The 17,508-nt window shown below is 41.7% G+C and overlaps 1 protein-coding gene across 14 annotated transcripts in view; it reads left to right on the top strand.

Annotated features, from left to right (window-relative positions):
* The window catches only part of CCDC18 (coiled-coil domain containing 18), a 139,320-nt gene that overhangs the window by 85,098 nt on the left and 36,714 nt on the right, over positions 1-17,508 (top strand). For all 14 annotated transcript variants that reach the window (XM_008264871.5, XM_070078029.2, XM_051857478.3 and 11 more), the window contains 5 exons: positions 774-873; positions 5,711-5,827; positions 12,043-12,186; positions 13,884-14,087; positions 16,055-16,192. In XM_008264871.5, coding sequence (XP_008263093.3) covers positions 774-873; positions 5,711-5,827; positions 12,043-12,186; positions 13,884-14,087; positions 16,055-16,192 — 703 coding nt within the window. The remainder of the gene's footprint in view (positions 1-773; positions 874-5,710; positions 5,828-12,042; positions 12,187-13,883; positions 14,088-16,054; positions 16,193-17,508) is intronic.

The following is a 17,508-nucleotide window of genomic DNA, read 5'->3' as shown; positions in this document are numbered from 1 at the left end:
TATGTAAAAAACTTTCAAATACTCCCTTGATGTATGTCTGAAAAAATATGAATTTAAAAGAAGTACACCTATTCAATCTTAGAAACCTGGGAATGATTTAGCAATTAGCTTAAATTATTTTAAGATTTTATTTATTTATTTGAAAGGTAGAGTTACAGAGAGGTAGAGGCAGAGAGAAAGAGGTCTTCCATCCGCTGGCCCACTCCCCAGATGGCTGCAATGGCTGGAGCTGTGCCAGTCCGAAGCCAGGAGCCAGGAGCTTCCTCCGAGTCTCCCATGCGGGTGCAGGGTCCCAAGGACCTGGGCCATCTTCTACTGTTTTCCCAGGCCATAGCAGAAAGCTGGATCGGAAGTGGAGCAGCCAGGACTCAAACCGGTGCTCATGTGGGATGCTGGCACTGCAGGCAGCAGGTTTACCTGCTGTGCCAAAGCGCTGGCCCCCAAATTATTTATAGTATTAGAGTTTGAGTTAACTTTTGCCTTTTTAGAACACTGTACTAAAAACTTATATTGTTGTTTATTTTATGTGTACTTTACTCCTTTAATTTGAGCCCTCTCAAATAGAGTTAATTATATGTGTATATTGCTTTAAAATATTTTTCTAGTCTTTATTTGGTATGTAAAATAACTTTTAAAATAATACAGGTTAGAAACATTAAAATTGTAATTCCTATTGATTTTTATTAACAAGGTAAACAAGTTGGTCTGATTTTTAAAAAAATATGTAATATTTCTACTACATGCTTTGATCTTTTCCCTTTGCTAAATTGCAGAGAATGCAAGATGGAAATTGAAGACAAAAAGCAAGAACTTCTTGAAATGGATCAGGCACTTAAGGAGAGAAATTGGGAGCTAAAGCAAAGAGCAGCTCAGGTTGATTTTTCTCTAACATTATTATTTTTTAGTAGTGCATCTATTTTTTTTAATTAATTAATTAATTTAAAAGAGAAAATGATTCTACCTACTGGTTCACACCCCAAATACACACAACACTTGGAGGCTAAAGCTGGGAGGCAGAAACTCAATCTAGGTCTCCCATGTAGGTGGCAAAAATACAATAATTTGAGCTATCACCACTGCCTCCCAGGGTCTCATTATCAGGAAGCCGGAGTCAGGAGCCAGAACTTAGTATTCTGTTATGGCATCTTTTTTTTTTTTTTTTTTTTTTGACAGGCAGAGTTAGACAGAGAGAGAGACAGAGAGAAAGGTCTTACTTCCATTGGTTCACCCCCCCAAATGGCAGCTACGGCCAGTACACTGCGCCAATCCAAAGCCAGGAGCCAGATGCTCCCTCCTGGTCTCCCATGCGGGTGCAGGGCCCAAGGACTTGGGCCATCCTCCACTGCACTCCCGGGCCACAACAGAGAGCTGGACTGGAAGAGGAGAAACCAGGACAGAATCTGGCGCCCCAACCAGGACTAGAACCCGGGGTACAGGTGCTGCTGGTAGAGGATTAGCCTAGTGAGCTGCGGCACCGGCCTGTTATGGCTTCTTAACTGACATCTTAACAAACTAGGCTAAATGCCTGCCCCTCAATTACTTTTTAATAAAATTTTCTGTTATGGCACATCCTAGAGATATACATTAATTTTTCTGTGCAATAAATATTTTTAAAATTAGAAATATGTCATTTCTCTTTATCCTAATATTTTTACAGCAAGTAAGTTTTGAGAATGAGAATTAGTTTAAGCATCAGAGCTTTTTTGTTTTTAATTTTAAAGTAATCACAAATCATTAAAACTATAGAAATATAACATATTTTTTTAAAAAAAGGATTTATTTATTTGAAAGAGTTACAGAGAGAGGTAGAGACAGACAGAGAGGTCTTCCATCTGCGGGTTCACTCTCCAGATGGCTACAATGGCCAGAGCTGCACTGATCCAAAGCCAGGAGCCAGGAGCTTCTTTCGGGTTTCCCATGCAAGTGCAGGGGCCCAGGGACTTGGGCCATCTTCTACTGCTTTCCCAGGCCATAGCAGAGAGCTGGATCAGAAATGGAGCAGCTGGGACTCAACCCGGCACCCATATGGGATGCTGGCACTGCAAGTGATGGCTTTACCACCACGCCACAGCACCAACCCCTAGTATAACATTCTTAACCATTGGTTTTATGAGTTAGGAGGCAATTTACAGCAGTACTGATAGAGACCTTTCTTTTTTGATTTTTAAATTTTCACTCTCACATAAAAGGGAGAACAGCTGGGATGCAGCTGGTGCCCTTAAGGGAATCCAGCTCTGCAGGCAGAGGCTTAGCCACAGCACCATTCCCTATTTCTAGTTTTTTGAGAAATCTCCACACTGTTTTTCAAACTGGCTGTACTAATTTACATTACCACCAACAGTGTTTACCTTTCTCCACATCCTCACCAGCATTTGTTATTCTCTGTGTTTTAGATTTTAGCCATGCTGACAGGGGTGAGGTGATATCTCATTGTGGCATTCCCCTGAAGGGTAGTGATGGTGAACGTTTTTTCATATATTTGTTGGCATTTGTATTTCTTCTTTTGACAACTGTCTATTGAAGTCCTTTGCCCATTTTCAACTCGATTGATTATTTTTTTTTGAGTTGAGTTTTTTAACTTGCTGATATTTTCAGGATATTAGTCCTTTGTCAAATAGGTGGTTTGCAGATATTTTTTCCCATTTTATTGGATGTCTCTTCACTCTATGGATAATTTCTTTTGCTGTGCAGAACCATCTAATTTTGATATAGTCCCGTATCTTTAGTTTTGCTTTTGTTGCCTGTGCTTTGGGGGTCTTGTCCATGAAGTTGTCACCTACACCAATGTCTTGGAGTGGTTCCCCTATGTTTTCTTACAATAACTTCATAGTCTCAGGTCTCAAATTTAGGTCTTTGATCCATCTTGAGTTGATTTTTGTATGTTTTGAGAGAGGTGGATCTAATTTCATTATTTAACATATATACATCCAGTTTTGCCAGCACCATTTGTTGAAAAGATTATCTTTACTCCACTGTGTGATCTGAGCCCTTCTGTCAAAAATCAGATGGGTGCCAGTTCAAGTCCTAGCTACTCCCCATCCAATCCAGCTCTCTGCTATGACCTGGGATAGCAGTAGAAGGTGGCCCAGGTCCTTGGGCCCTTGTATCCACCTGGGCAACCCAGAAGAAGCTCCTGGCTCCTGGATTTGGATTGGCTCAGCTCTGGCTGTTGTGGCCATATAGGGTGTGAACCAGAGGATGGAAGACCTTTCTCTCTGTCTCTGCCTCTCTGTAACTCTACCTCTCAAGTAAATAAATAAATCTTTAAAAAAATTAGTTCGCTATTTGTATGTGGATTAATTTCTGGCCTCTCTCTATTTTGTTGCACTGATCTATGTATCAGTTTTTATGCCAGTATGAAGCTGTTTTAATTGCTATAGCTTTGTAGTATGCTTTGAAATCAGATATTGTGATGCTGCCAGCTTGGTTTTTCTTGCTCAGGATCACTTTGGCTATTTGGAGTCTTTTGTGATTTCATATGAATTTTAGAATTTTTTTCCTTACTCTGTAAAAAATGCCATTGGTATTTTGAGAGACATTACATTGAATCTGTAAATTTCTTTAGGTAGTATAGACAATGATATTGATTTTCAGATCCTTGAGCAAGGAATATTTTTCCTTTTTTTGTGTGTTCTTGATGATTTTTTCATCAATATTTGATAATTTTCATTGTAGAGATCTTTCAGTTTTTTGTTTTTATTTTTGTTAGCTTGTTCCTTTTTGTGTTGTTTGAGATATTTTACTTCTTTGGCTAAATTTATTCCTAAATACTTCATTTTTTTGTGGCTATTGTGAATGGGATTTCTTGATTTCTTTTTCTATGAATTCATCATTAGCATACAAAAAAGTTACTTTTGTGTATGTTTATTTTGTCATCTGTAATTTTACTGGATTGGTTTATCAATTGTAACAGCTTTTTGTGGAATATTTAGGTTTTTTCATGTATGACATCATGTCATCTGCAAACACGGATAATTTGACTTTCCCTATTTTGATACCCTTTACTTTTTTTGTCCTTCCTATTTTGAGCTTTATTTTTTTTAAGATTTATTTGTTTGGGACAGCATTGTGGTTCAGCTGATTAAAACACCACCTAAGACACTGGCATCCCATATGGATGCTTGTTGGAGTCCTAGCTGCTTTACTTCAGATCTACTTCCCTGGTAATGCACCTGGAAGGGCAGCAGATGATTTTCCCACATACTTGGGACCTTGCCACCCATGTGAGAGAACCAGATGGAGTTCCAGGCTCCTGACTTCAACCTGGCCCAGCTCTGTACATTGCAGCCATCTGGGGAGTGAACCAGTACATGGGAGGATCTCTTCTCTCTCTCTCTCTCTCCCTCCCTCCTCCCCCCCACCGCCTTGACTCTACCTTTCAAATAAATAAGATTTATTTATTTATTTATTTTATTCATTTATTAAAATTGGAGAGTGACAGAAAGAGGGAGAGATAAAGAGATCTTCCATACATCTGCTGGTTCACTCCCCAAATGCCCACAACATCCAGAGCTAAGCCACACCAAAGCCAGGAGTCAGGAACTCCATCTGGGTTTCCCACATGGATGGCAAGAACCCAAGTACTAGGTTCAGAATTGCAGAATATCCAAGACTCAAACTAAGCACTCTGATGTGGGATGTGGCTGTTCCAAGGACAGCTTAACCTGCTGTACAATAGTCACTCTAGTATCTGAGCCGTTTGATCTCTTATATTACTCTATATCAGGAGAAAATGGGATTGAAGGGATTACTTTCTCAGATTGGTGTTTGAGGCATTAATTACCAGGTTTTTTTTTTAAAGATTTATTTCATTTATTTGAAAGAGTTACAGAGAGAGGTAGAGACAAAGAGGTCTTCCATCCGCTGGTTCACTCCCCAGATGGCCGCAACAGCTGGAGCTGCGCCAATTCGAAGCCAGGAGCCAAGAGCTTCTTCCGAGTCTCCCATGTGGGTGCAGGGGCCCAAAGACTTGGGCCATCTTCTACTGCTATCCCAGGCCATAGCAGAGAGCTGGATCAGAAGAGGAGCAGCCGGGACTAGAACAGGCACCCATATGGGATGCTGGTGCTTCATGCCAGGACTTTAACCCGCTGCACCACAGTGCAGGCCCCTAATTAGCAGTTGTTATTCAGCATAAAGTCTGAATCATTTTGTCATTTATAAACATATACGTATGTTGTTCAGTGTCTATAAATTTATGGAGCTCATGGACCAGTACTAGCAAATGATTATTTTTTTCAATTTAGAAGTATATATATTTGAGATGAGTTTTAGTTTTAATTATACTCCTATAAACAGTTTCAAAGCACAGAAGTTTTCATATTGGAATAAAATTGAACAGAAAGGGCCAGAGTTGTGACGCAGTGGGTTGTCTCTGTCTGTGACACCAGCATCCCATATGAGCACCATTTTGAGTCATAGATACTTTGCTTCTGATCCAGCTCCCAGCTAATGCATCTGGAAAGCAGCAGAAGATGGCCCAAGTACCTGGGCCCCTGCAATCCACTTGGGAAACCTGGGTGGATTCTAGGCTCTTGGCTTTGGCCTGATCCAGCCCCAGCCCTGGAAGCCATTTGGGGAGTGAACCAGTAGATGAAAGATCTCTCTCTCTCTGTCTCTTCATCTCTGTCTATAACTCTGACTTTCAAATAAAATGAATACTTTTTTTAAAAAAAATTTAACAGTAGTTTAATAATACTTTTGTATTTAGGTTACACATTTGGATATGACTATTCGTGAGCATCGAGGAGAAATGGAACAAAAAATAATTAAATTAGAAGGTACTCTGGAGAAATCAGAATTGGAACTTAAAGAATGCAACAGACAGGTAAATTCTTAAGTTACATATTTTATTTTATTTATTTCTTAAAAGATTTATTTATTTATTTGAAAGGCATTTACAGAGAGAGAGAGAGTGAAACAGATTGTCTATCTGGTGGTTCACTCCCCAATCGGCTAAATGGCTGGAGCTGGGCCAATCTGAAGCCAGGAGTCAGTAGCATCATTCAAGTCTCCCACATGGGTGCAGGGGCCCAAGTGTTTGAGCCATCTTCTGCTGCTTTCCCAGGTATATTTTCAGGGAGCTGTATCAGAAGTGGAGCAGCTGGGACTGGAACCGGCACCCATGTGGGATGTCAGCACTGCTGATAGCAGTTTAACCTAGTACACTACAGCCCTGGCCCCAAGTAATATATTTTAAATTGTTTAAAAATAATAACTCCTGGCTGGCGCTGTGGCTCACTAGGCTAATCCTCTGCCTTGCGGCGCCGGCACACCAGGTTCTAATCCCAGTCGGGGCACCGGATTCTGTCCCGGTTGCCCCTCTTCCAGGCCAGCTCTCTGCTGTGGCCAGGGAGTGCAGTGGAGGATGGCCCAGGTGCTTGGGCCCTGCACCCCATGGGAGACCAGGATAAGTACCTGGCTCCTGCCATCGGATCAGCGCGGTGCGCCGGCTGCAGCACGCCGGCCGTGGTGGCCATTGGAGGGTGAACCAACGGTAAAGGAAGACCTATCTCTCTGTCTGTCTCTCTCACTGTCCACTCTGCCTGTCAATAATAATAATAATAATAACTCCTGGAGCCATGCATTTAGCCTAGTAGTTAAGGTGCCAGCATTCCCACATCAGAGTACCCAGGTTTTTTTTTTTTTTTTTTTGACAGGCAGAGTGGACAGTGAGAGATAGAGACAGAGAGAAAGGTCTTCCTTTGCCATTGGTTCACCCTGCAATGGCCGCCGCGGCCGGCGCACCGCACCGCACTGATCCGATGGCAGGAGCCAGGTACTTATCCTGGTCTCCCATGGGGTGCAGGGCCCAAGCACTTGGGCCATCCTCCACTGCACTCCCGGGCCACAGCAGAAAGCTGGCCTGGAAGAGGGGCAACCGGAACAGAATCCGGTGCCCTGACTGGGACTAGAACCTGGTGTGCCAGTGCCGCAAGGTGGAGGATTAGTGAGCTGCGGCGCCGGCCTCCCAGGTTTGATTCCTAGCTCTAGTTCCTGACTCTACCTGCCACTGCATACCCTGGGAGACAGTAGTGATGGCTCCAGTGATTGGATTTTGTTCCAGGCTCCCAGATTCAGCCTCAGCCAGAGCCAACTCTTGGCAGTCTTTTCAGGTAGTGAACTCGCAGTCTCTCTTGCTCTTTCTCCCTCTGTCTCACTTATGCTCTCTGCCTCTCCAAAAACAAAGTAAATTAAAAATTCATGATCTTGCACATAGGCCAGTGAAAGTTGTCTTATCATTTGCACCCTCTATCTTACCTTGCTAGACAGCACCATGGATAAATATCTGTAGGTGACCCAGAAACAGGAGGAGCAGTCTAAAGTGATGCTTCAGGTGAATGGGAGGGAACTCTAAGCTTTGTCAGTATTAAACTCTGGGAGCCCTATGCTTCTCCAGGGAGCTCTTGTAATCCAGCGCTGAAACTCAGTCCCTGCCTGCATAAGAATAGCTACTGCCATGGCTGGTAAACAGTGGTACTCAATAACACCTTCAGGCTTACCTTGGCACTGGGCAAGCTGTGCCCTCCCACCTGGCTCATGAGCATAGAGGAGCACCTCTCCCCTCATTAGCCATGAGTATTTTTACCCTAGGTAGTTCAGTCACACTGGGCCACAGGAGGTAAACCATATGAATGAGCTGCACTATGAGGATGTGGAGCTATGTAGAAGCAGCCACCAAAACAGGCTGGGCCAGATGGTGTGCTATTGCATAGATGATAAAGAAGAGCTGGACCTAGGTGTCAGTGTTAGAGTTAAATCCCAGCATTACAGCTAAAGATGACTGGATCTGTGAGGGGGCCCATATCATCTAGATTAACTGTGTGACATCTAGAACTGTAAAGAAGCAGTAGCCATCCTGAGCTAGGAAGAAAACACTACTGTCTCCCTGCTGGTGATGCGACCCAACCTAAAAGCCAACGGGTGAGGAGTTGGAAGGACATTGACTGGAATGATCTTTTAGATGGCTGACTGTCAAACTTGCAAGCTGAAAACCCCAGAGCCTAACAACTTGGAAATGGAAAGAAGGGAACTCTTAATGTCAGCTGAGGCCTGAGCAAAAGCTAGGCAGTGGCATAGCTAGACCACTGAGAGCATGAACCACAAAGTGCCCTGAGCATGACCTGCTAGATGAGCCCCTGGGTACTACCAGTACTCTGGGAGCCTACACAAGTTTGACCTGCAAGGGGATGTCCTGCAGAGCTGGGATTCCATTTCAGCATGTATTTACTGCTGGCTGAGGAGTGAGGCCAGAAGGGAGAGATGTCCCAGGCCTCACCAGTGAGGAATATGAGCAGTGTGAGTGCCATCTAGAGAATGGCAACCCCCGGGCCTCCTTTTCCTCTGACCCTTGTGCAGCAACAGTACAGTGGTCATCAGCTGCAAGGAAAGCCTGTGTCACTAGATGGCCTTGCTGGAGGAGGAGCTAAGACCACAATGGTCAAAAGCCAGAAGAATGAGCACTACCACAGCTGCATGCCCCTGGCCCCTATCCATGGCTTGGAGGATCTGGGCCACAGCCCTTTGAGTTTGGAAAGAGGCCCTAGGTGGGTGGGGTGGCAGCTGCAGCCATTGAAAGACCCCTGCATGGAGTGGAAGGTTAAGGTGCATAGCAGCGTCACTTACTGAGCGGCACCACTGCCTGTGTGGGACAGCTGCTCCTGCCCTGGAAATCAGGGAGGAGAACAGTGACTTCACCACTGACGGCAACGATGTGTTGAGCAAGATGATGATGAGCCACTACTGGAGCTAGGAAGAGCAGAAGCAGCGCTTGATCTGTGCCTGGGAGCAGCAGAAGCCCCATGGCTCAAGCATCTGAGGGAACAGAATGGGGACAAACCCAAGCTCGTCATCATCGCCTTGAGCCATCATAGGTAGAACAAGAAGATCCAGGACAACCAGATTGTCATTGTAAAAGACACTTGGCTGAGGGAGCTCTTCCTGAGCTCACAGCTTATTGTGAAAACAAGTCATCTATCCCACCCTTAGCTGGCCAGGCAGGATGGAGAATTGTAAATGAGGTCTTTTGATGGTTTTTGTCCCCCCTAGTAACTGAATGCCAATCTGACAATCAGGTTTTTTTTTTTTTCCTTTGAAATTGTACTTAAAAAGCCTACTGCCACTAGTCCTGTTGGGTTTTCCTCTCTTGAAAGCCCCCCTCCACACCACTCTGGCTGGAGGTCCTTGATTCTTTTTTTTTTTCCTCTCTCTCTCTCTCTCTTTCTTTTTTTTTTTTTTTTTTTTTTTTTTGACAGGCAGAGTGGACAGTGAGAGAGAGAGAGACAGAGAGAAAGGTCTTCCTTTGCTGTTGGTTCACCCTCCAATGGCCGCCGCGGCCGGCACGCTGCGGCCGGCGCACCGCGCTGATCCAATGGCAGGAGCCAGGAGCCAGGTGCTTTTCCTGGTCTCCCATGGGGTGCAGGGCCCAAGCACCTGGGCCATCCTCCACTGCACTCCCTGGCCACAGCAGAGAGCTGGCCTGGAAGAGGGGCAACCGGGACAGAATCCGGCGCCCCAACCGGGACTAGAACCCGGTGTGCCGGCGCCGCTAGGCGGAGGATTAGCCTAGTGAGCCGCGGCGCCGGCCCCTTGATTCTAATAAATACTTCTAAATATCATTCTAAATATCAAAAAAAAAAAAAAAAAAAAAAGACACTTGGCTGACAACAAACAGGTGTACCACCCTCTGCTCTGTCACCATGGTCTGAGCCACCCAGCCCATGCCAGAGAGCCTGGTGCACCCTCCCCTCTCTCCTTCAAAACGAGTACTGTCAAAATGTCTGTCTATGTGTATATTGTGCTTGGGCACACTCTTACCTGTTTACCTGTGCAGAGCTTGGTTAACAGAGGGAAGCCTTGGAAGAGAAGTGTGCTTGTCTTCCTTTCTCTACTTCCTCCTCCCCAAGTAAAGCAACCACACAGTCTGCTGGCATTGGGGCCACACTTGTGATGGTCACCCTTTCAGGTGTAGATATGTGTGTGTGCACATGACATCCACATGGCACATGCACAAGCTTTTGTGGCACATGTGCTTGGAGATGGAAATGGAGCAGCCAGGAGGTGAGGAGGACTGTTGTAAGTGCAAGAGTGCAGCCTCTTCCCCTGCTGGGAGCCGCAGTTATTTGCATACAAAGACAACTCTGAGTTTTGTGTTTTTTTCTCCCTTTGAGTGCTTACTAATAATTGTTTTTCTGTTGTGTGATCTGCCATGGGGGCTGGCTACTGGAAGCTTGACAAGGGTAGAATCCCTGACTGTCGACTGGAAAGTAGGCAAGAGAAGAGAGGGAGGGCTGGAGATGGAAGGGAGGGCCGGAGGAGTGAGACACAGCTGTCCAGGTAGCTACCACTCTGAAGTACTGGGATGGGGAACCTCTTGTAGATTTTGAGGCTCACACCTGGGGACCACCCCCTTCCTTAGTGACTGGGGAGAGCAAGACTGTAGAGACAGAGGGGGTGGTGTCCTAGAAGAAGACTCTGAGCCCAGGCCTTATCTGGAGTGGTGACCTCTCTTCTGAGTGGCCTGGGGAGGTGCTTGGCTACTGAAGGGGATCTAGAAGCCAAGCCTAATGAATGAATGACAGACACATGAGGTCATGTGGCCTGAAGAGGTGACAATCCTGGAACCAGGTGACAGGCATGTGGACTGTCTAGGAGATGCCTTCGACTTTATCTGCTTTTTCAAATATGGACTCGCTTCCTATGCAAGGGGGACCCTCAGACTTGAAGAGCCCCAGGTTGGAAGCAGACAGCCTGGCCTGCCTCTGTCCTTTTTTTTTTTTTTTTTAAGATTTATTTATTTATTTGAAAGTCAGAGTTACACAGGGAGAGAAGGAGAGGCAGAGAGAGAGGTCTTCCATTTGCTGGTTCACTCCCCAATTGGTTGCAACAGCTGGAGCTGCGCTGATCCGTAGCCAGGAGCTTCCTCCCAGTTTTCCGATGTGGGTGCAGGGGCCCAAGGACTTGGGCCGTCTTCCACTGCTTTCCCAGGCTATAGCAGAGATTGGAAGTAGAGCCAGGTCTGGAACCAGCACCCATATGGGATGCCGGCATTGCAGGCGGCAGCTTTACCCGCTATGCCACAGCACTGACCCCAGTCACCTATGTCTTGAGAATAAAGCAAGCTGTGATTTTACTCCATGGTGGGGGGGGGGGGGACTACAAACATATTTATATAAGTATCTAATCACATAATTCAGCTTTTTTAATGTATTATAATAATATTACATATTATTAATCATTGTAAAGCTTCTTTACAGTCATTTTTTTCTCTCAATATTATTTTGAATATTTTTCTTCTATCAGTGTATCCAAATACCTGACATAATTTATGTGTGTGTGACTATGTATAAAATATTTATAGAAGACTTTGCAAGTAGTTCTGATAACTGTGGTTTCCTCTCAACAGGGAACACAGTTAGGTTGGGTGTCATGGCATACCAGTTAAGCCGCTGCTTGGGATGCCTGCATCCCATATTGGAGTGCCTGAGTTCAAGTCCTGCCACAGCTTCTAATCCTGCTTCCTGTTAATGTATACCCCAAGAGGCTAGCAGTTGTTAGCCCAATTACTTAGTCCCCTGTGGAAGACCTGGATGAAATTTCTGGCTCCTGGCTTTGACTTTGCACAGCCATGGTGTGAGCATTTGGGGAATAGACCAGCAGATGGCAGATCTCTGTGTCTGTCTCTCTTTTTGCCTTTGAAGAATAAATAAGTAAATAAATCCTTGTGTTCTCCAACTTTACTTTTTACCTTTAAAATTATTCAAAAGATCATGTAACATTAGTTTTAATGTGCCCTGATTTTCTTATACAGGTGTATTTGAGACTTCCATCTTTTTTAATGTATTTTAGGTGAATATATAAGCATCTTATTAAGTATAAGAATTCTTACCCTTATTTCCAAAATACAGTCGTCTTAATAAAAGTACATTTTTATATTTTGATTTAAGTATTTTAGATGAATGTTTACTAGACTTACTTGGAACTGCAGCCATGATTAAATTTTTCCTTAATTATCTTAATATTGCTTATCTGTTTAAAATTCAGATTGAAAGTTTGAATGAAAAATTGCAAAATGCCAAAGAACAACTTCGAGAAAAAGAGTTTATAATGCTGCAAAATGAACAGGAGATAAGTCAACAGAAAAAAGAAACTGAAAGAGCACAACAAAGGATGAAAGAAATGGAAAGTGTAAGCAAATTATTTTTCATCTGAGTAGCAAGTAGTATTTTCAAGAGTGAGATGAATTTTTATACTTTGAATAATTTAGTTTTAATGTTCAAAAACTGTGCTATATGTATTTTTTGCTAGTTATTTGTGTCAGATACCTATTAGTTTCCTTGGCTTTTTAAAATATTTAATTCTTACAGGCTAGGTGTAAGCAAGAACAATATCTTTTTCATCTTTGTATTCTCAATAGGCATTAGCCTAGTATTCCTCACATAGTAAACCCACAGTTATGTGCTTATTTGTTGAGTAAATATTTATTGAAAATCTATTGGCCGGCGCCGCGGCTCAGTAGGCTAATCCTCCGCCTTGTGGCGCCGGCACACTGGGTTCTAGTCCCAGTCGGGGCACCAGATTCTGTCCCGGTTGCCCCTCTTCCAGGCCAGCTCTCTGCTGTGGCCAGGGAGTGCAGTGGAGGATGGCCCAAGTGCTTGGGCCCTGCACCCCATGGGAGACAAGGAGAAGTACCTGGCTCCTGCCTTCGGATAGGCACGGTGCGCCAGCCGCAGCACGCCGGCCGCGGCAGCCATTGGAGGGTGAACCAACAGCAAAGGAAGACCTTTCTCTCTGTCTCTCTCTCTCACTGTCCACTCTGCCTGTCAAAAAAAAAAAAAAAAAGAAAGAAAGAAAGAAAGAAAGAAAGAAAGAAAGAAAGAAAGAAAGAAAGAAAGAAAGAAAGAAAGAAAGAAAAAAAGAAAATCTATTATGTAATAGAAGTGAAGATAGAGGTGTTAATAAGATACAGTCTTTTGTCTTTGAGGAACTCCATCCGGAAAAGGGATGTAATGAGAATTGTACCAAGGGCATTTATATGCCAGAAGTTTAATGATTTCATATTTTCTGTTTGCTTGTGTGTTAACTGGTGAACCAATTCTGCCCACTTGGCTTTTCAAAAAAGTGAATTTTATTCCATGAGCTCTTACGGATGTGACTTTTTTCTTGTTTTTAAGTACTCAACTCTAAAACTTCAGATACAACTATTTATTGTGTTTGACTTCGCTAATCTGTTTCTAGAGAGTATAAACTATAGAAGGGTAGCCACTTTGTCTCCTTTGTTCACTCCTGTATCCTCAGCACAATATTTATGACATAGCAAGCACAAATAAGTACAACTGTTTTGAATTATCTGTGTAAATCAGGCAGAGTTTCTGAGAGCAAGTTTGGGCCTCAGTAAAGGAAAAACTGGTTTCTGGCCCAATTATTTCATGTTCCCTAAGAAGGAATAAGACTATTACATGAGACTCATCTTAATTCACAACATAGTTGTACTGTGGACCTCCACTCCAGACATCAGGGCTACCATAATTTGTATTCTCCATTGTTGACATAGATAATCAAATGTCAACTTCTTTATTTTCTTTATATTCTTATGTATTCTACCATAAACATTACATTCATAAGGATAAAGGATTATACAGCTGTATACATTAAAGTCATGCCAAGTCATGTATAATATATCAGCAAGAGTCCCTGATTTATTATAGTACTTTGGTCATTTTCTTAATGAAAATTTTCTTTCTATATATCATAGTGAGTGATACTCATTATATGTTTTATAAGGATTTAGTTGGAAGAGAAAAATTGAGTTATTAAAAAAGAAACAGAATAAGAATAAAAAATATATTTCATTTTCAAGCCTACAAAAACCTTGTACTTTTTAGGTTATGAAAGAGCAAGAACAGTACATTGCCAGTCAATACAAGGAGGCGATAGATATGGGTCAGGAACTGAGGCTTACCCGGGAACAAATGCAAAACACTCATACAGAACTGGTGGAGGCTCGTCGCCAGCAAGTCCATGCACAAAGAGAAATAGACAGACTCTGTAGTGAACTGGAGGATATAAAGCAGCTCTCTAAAGAGAAGGTAATCCCTGATTGTATTTTACTGAAAAATCTATAAAATTCTAACATAAGTTTTTGGTGTGTAGAATGTAATTCTTGCCAAAATGAGCAGTGTTACACAACAATGTCAATATATTTAATGCCACTGAACTGTACGTTTTATGTTATATACATGTCACTATAATTTTAATTTCTATAATGTGGAGGAAGAATTCAAAGATGTTTTAAATCCATCAGAGTATAGCATCTATTAAACTTTTTTATAGAATATTTATCAATATTTTGTAACCATCTTCACTATTCTAATTGAGTAGCAATCTGTGATGTACTGAGTTGTTTCAAAATATATAACTTGGTTTTCACATAAAAACTTTCCTTCATACATACATTTTACAACAGTGTTCATAATACAGTGGATTTCCTTTTATCCTCACGGGACATGTATTAAGATCCCTGTAGATGCTTGAAACTATATGGATAGTACTGAATCCTGTAAATGCAGCACTTTACAGCTTCTCCTTAGATATACAAATTATAAGCTTTGGGGATATTATTTGGTAAAAATAAAGGCTACTTGAACATAGACACTGTAATACTGTGACATTTGATCTGATAACCAAGATAGCTACTAAGTGACTAATAGGCAGATAGCATGTATACAAATACAGCATGGATATGCTGAACAAAGGGATACTTCATATCCTAGCCTGGACAGAGCAGAATGACATGAGGTTTTATCAGAATAGGGTATTTGGGGGCCAACATTGTGGCACAGTGTGTTAAGCTGCCACCTGCAACTCAGGCATCCAATATCAGAGTACCAGTTCAAATCCTAGATGCACTGCTTCTGATCCAACTCCCTATTAATGGGCCAGGGAAAGCAGCAGAAGATGGCTCAAGTACTTGGGTTGTTGCCACCCATGTAGGAGACCTGGGTGGAGTTCTTGGCTCTTGGAACCTGGCCCTGCCCCAGATTTTGTGGCCATTTGGAGAGTTAAACTAACAGATGAGAGACCTCTCCCTTTGTCTCCCCCTCTCTGTCACTCTGCATTTCAAAGAAATTTTTTTCAAGATTTATTTATTTATTTGCAAGTCATAGTTACACAGAGAGAGGAGAAAGAGAGCGAGGTCTTCCATCTGATGGTTCACTCCCCAGTTGGCCGCAATGGCCGGAGCTGTGCCAATCTGAAGCTAGGAGCTTCTTCCGGGTCTCCCACGCGGGTGCAGGAGCCCAAGGATTTGGGCCATCTTTTACTGCTTTCCCAGGCCAAAGCAGAGAGCTAGGTTGGAAGTGGAGCAGCCAGGTCTCGAACTGGCGCCCATATGGGATGCCGGCGTTTCAGGCCAGGGCATTAACCCACTGCACCACAGCACCGGCCCCTCAAGTAAATTTTTTTAAAAAACTTTTTTTACAAAAAGTTCAAAGAGCTCAACATAATCATTTAAAAAATGGTATAAAGTTATAAATTGTTTATTTCTGGAATTTTCCATGTAGTATTTTTGGACTGTGGTTGACCACATATAACTGAAATCACAGAAAGCAAAGCTGTACAGAGTGAAACAGCTAACCTGTATATAATAAAGAAGATTACTGTATATAATAAAATTATATAGTTTAAACACAAGTAAAACTACAGTAAGTAGCTTTGGAGAAAGACTCAGCTAAGTCTTGATAAACAAGTGATGCATCTGGTGAGCAAAAATGTATAGGCCTACTTTTCAGTAAACTATTATCTGCCAAAATTCAGTATCCTGTGGTTATTAGTTCATTTCACAGAAAGCATCGGTTAGTCAATGTATATTTTGATAGCAAACAGAATACCAATACTTAAAGAGTTTCTTAAATAACTAGCTTTTAAAGTTTATCATTTAATAAGTCAACTTTGTGAATTTACATGAAAAGATTAAGCTATTTAATGTACTAGATTAGTTTAGCTATACAACCAAATATAAAAATTTATAAAAACTGCTCCATCTATAATTTTTAAGGAAGCTCATGGAAACCATTTAGCTGAAGAATTGGGGGCATCTCAAGTACGTGAAGCTCATTTAGAAGCAAGAATGCAAGCAGAAATCAAGAAATTGTCAGCGGAAGTAGAATCTCTCAAAGAAGCTTATCATATGGAGGTAAAGAAAAGTCTAATTTGTTCTAATTGACTCCACCAAAGTGAATTGACCTTTGTGGACAAAAGTGAGTCTAGCTCCTAAATCTTCATTATAGAATAACACATTGTAGTCTTCATTTCTGATAACTAAATATACAACTTTGATTTCACATCCATTGAGCTAAAAGCTTGGAGTTAAAAGTTTGTATTCCTAAGCCAGGCTGGTTCCTAACTTTCTTTGACTACCTATATGACCTTGGGCAAGTTATGTTATCTGTCTAACTGGGATATGTTAACAGTTATCTATCTTACAGAACTATAGTGTGACTTCAATGCTTCTGTGAATTAATGTATGTAAAGTTTTTGGACCAGTCTGGCCCACCATCTTCATCAGTTAAGTAGCACTTGCAGAAAACTAACTGGAGATCACATAAACAATTTCATGTGATATAAATGTAGTGCTTTATAACTTGAACATTTGTTCTGGTTCTAAGTTAAATGAAGAGGCAATATTAGAACCTTTTTTTTTCTATCAGTATGTCCTGAGCCTTTATAGAAGGCAATATTATCAATTGAAGTAGAATTTTGCATCTTTAAAAGTTCCATTGAAGACATTACCCAAAATCTTTGTATTTAATTTAAATAATCTTTGTTTTGATTTAAATAAATCACTAAGTTTAGTGTTAATTAAACTCCTTTCAAGGGAGTTTGTAGCATTCTGGGGTTTGTTGTGACCATGTCTTGCTTAAATGTTTTTAGGTTCAGAGCTCTTAAAAAATTGTGCTTGCCCTCTCCCCTCAAGAAAACCAAAATCAAAACCCACCATATTTGCAAACTGAATCCAATCCTCAGGCCAAGAGACTGTAACAACCCTTGGTCTTTAGAGGCAAATGTGAATGCTGTTGGATTCAGCATAATTATTTAATTAATATCAGCTGCTTTACTGAGTGACCATTACTAATAATTAGTCCATTTCAAGGGTTTGCCCTTAACTATTCACTGTACTTTTATGTTATGACCTGTAATTCTGTCTTTATCTATGATTATCTAGTTTTTCACTTTTATTTTTATAAGCCACATGAAATTACTTATAAACAGATAATAAATACATTGTAAAATTGGCTTTAGTATTGCTATTTGATACTATTTTGATATGTAACATAAAAATATATTTTTCCTTTTTTTAAAGTGTATTTTCTTGAACATAAAAATGAGAGGCTATGATATTAAAGTAGCAGAAAAAGGGATCAGTAATTTTAGCAGTTTTCTGAAATGTAAGTTTCAGAATTGTCAGATGAGTTACTTACTTGCAAACTCCTGATTTATTGGATGAGAATG

This window comes from Oryctolagus cuniculus, chromosome 7, assembly GCF_051225735.1.
Source record: "Oryctolagus cuniculus isolate XC-2025 breed Fujian yellow rabbit chromosome 7, ASM5122573v1, whole genome shotgun sequence".
Lineage (NCBI taxonomy): Eukaryota > Metazoa > Chordata > Mammalia > Lagomorpha > Leporidae > Oryctolagus > Oryctolagus cuniculus.
Note: the sequence above shows the minus strand (reverse complement) of the source record. Positions and strands in the feature narration are given on the sequence as shown.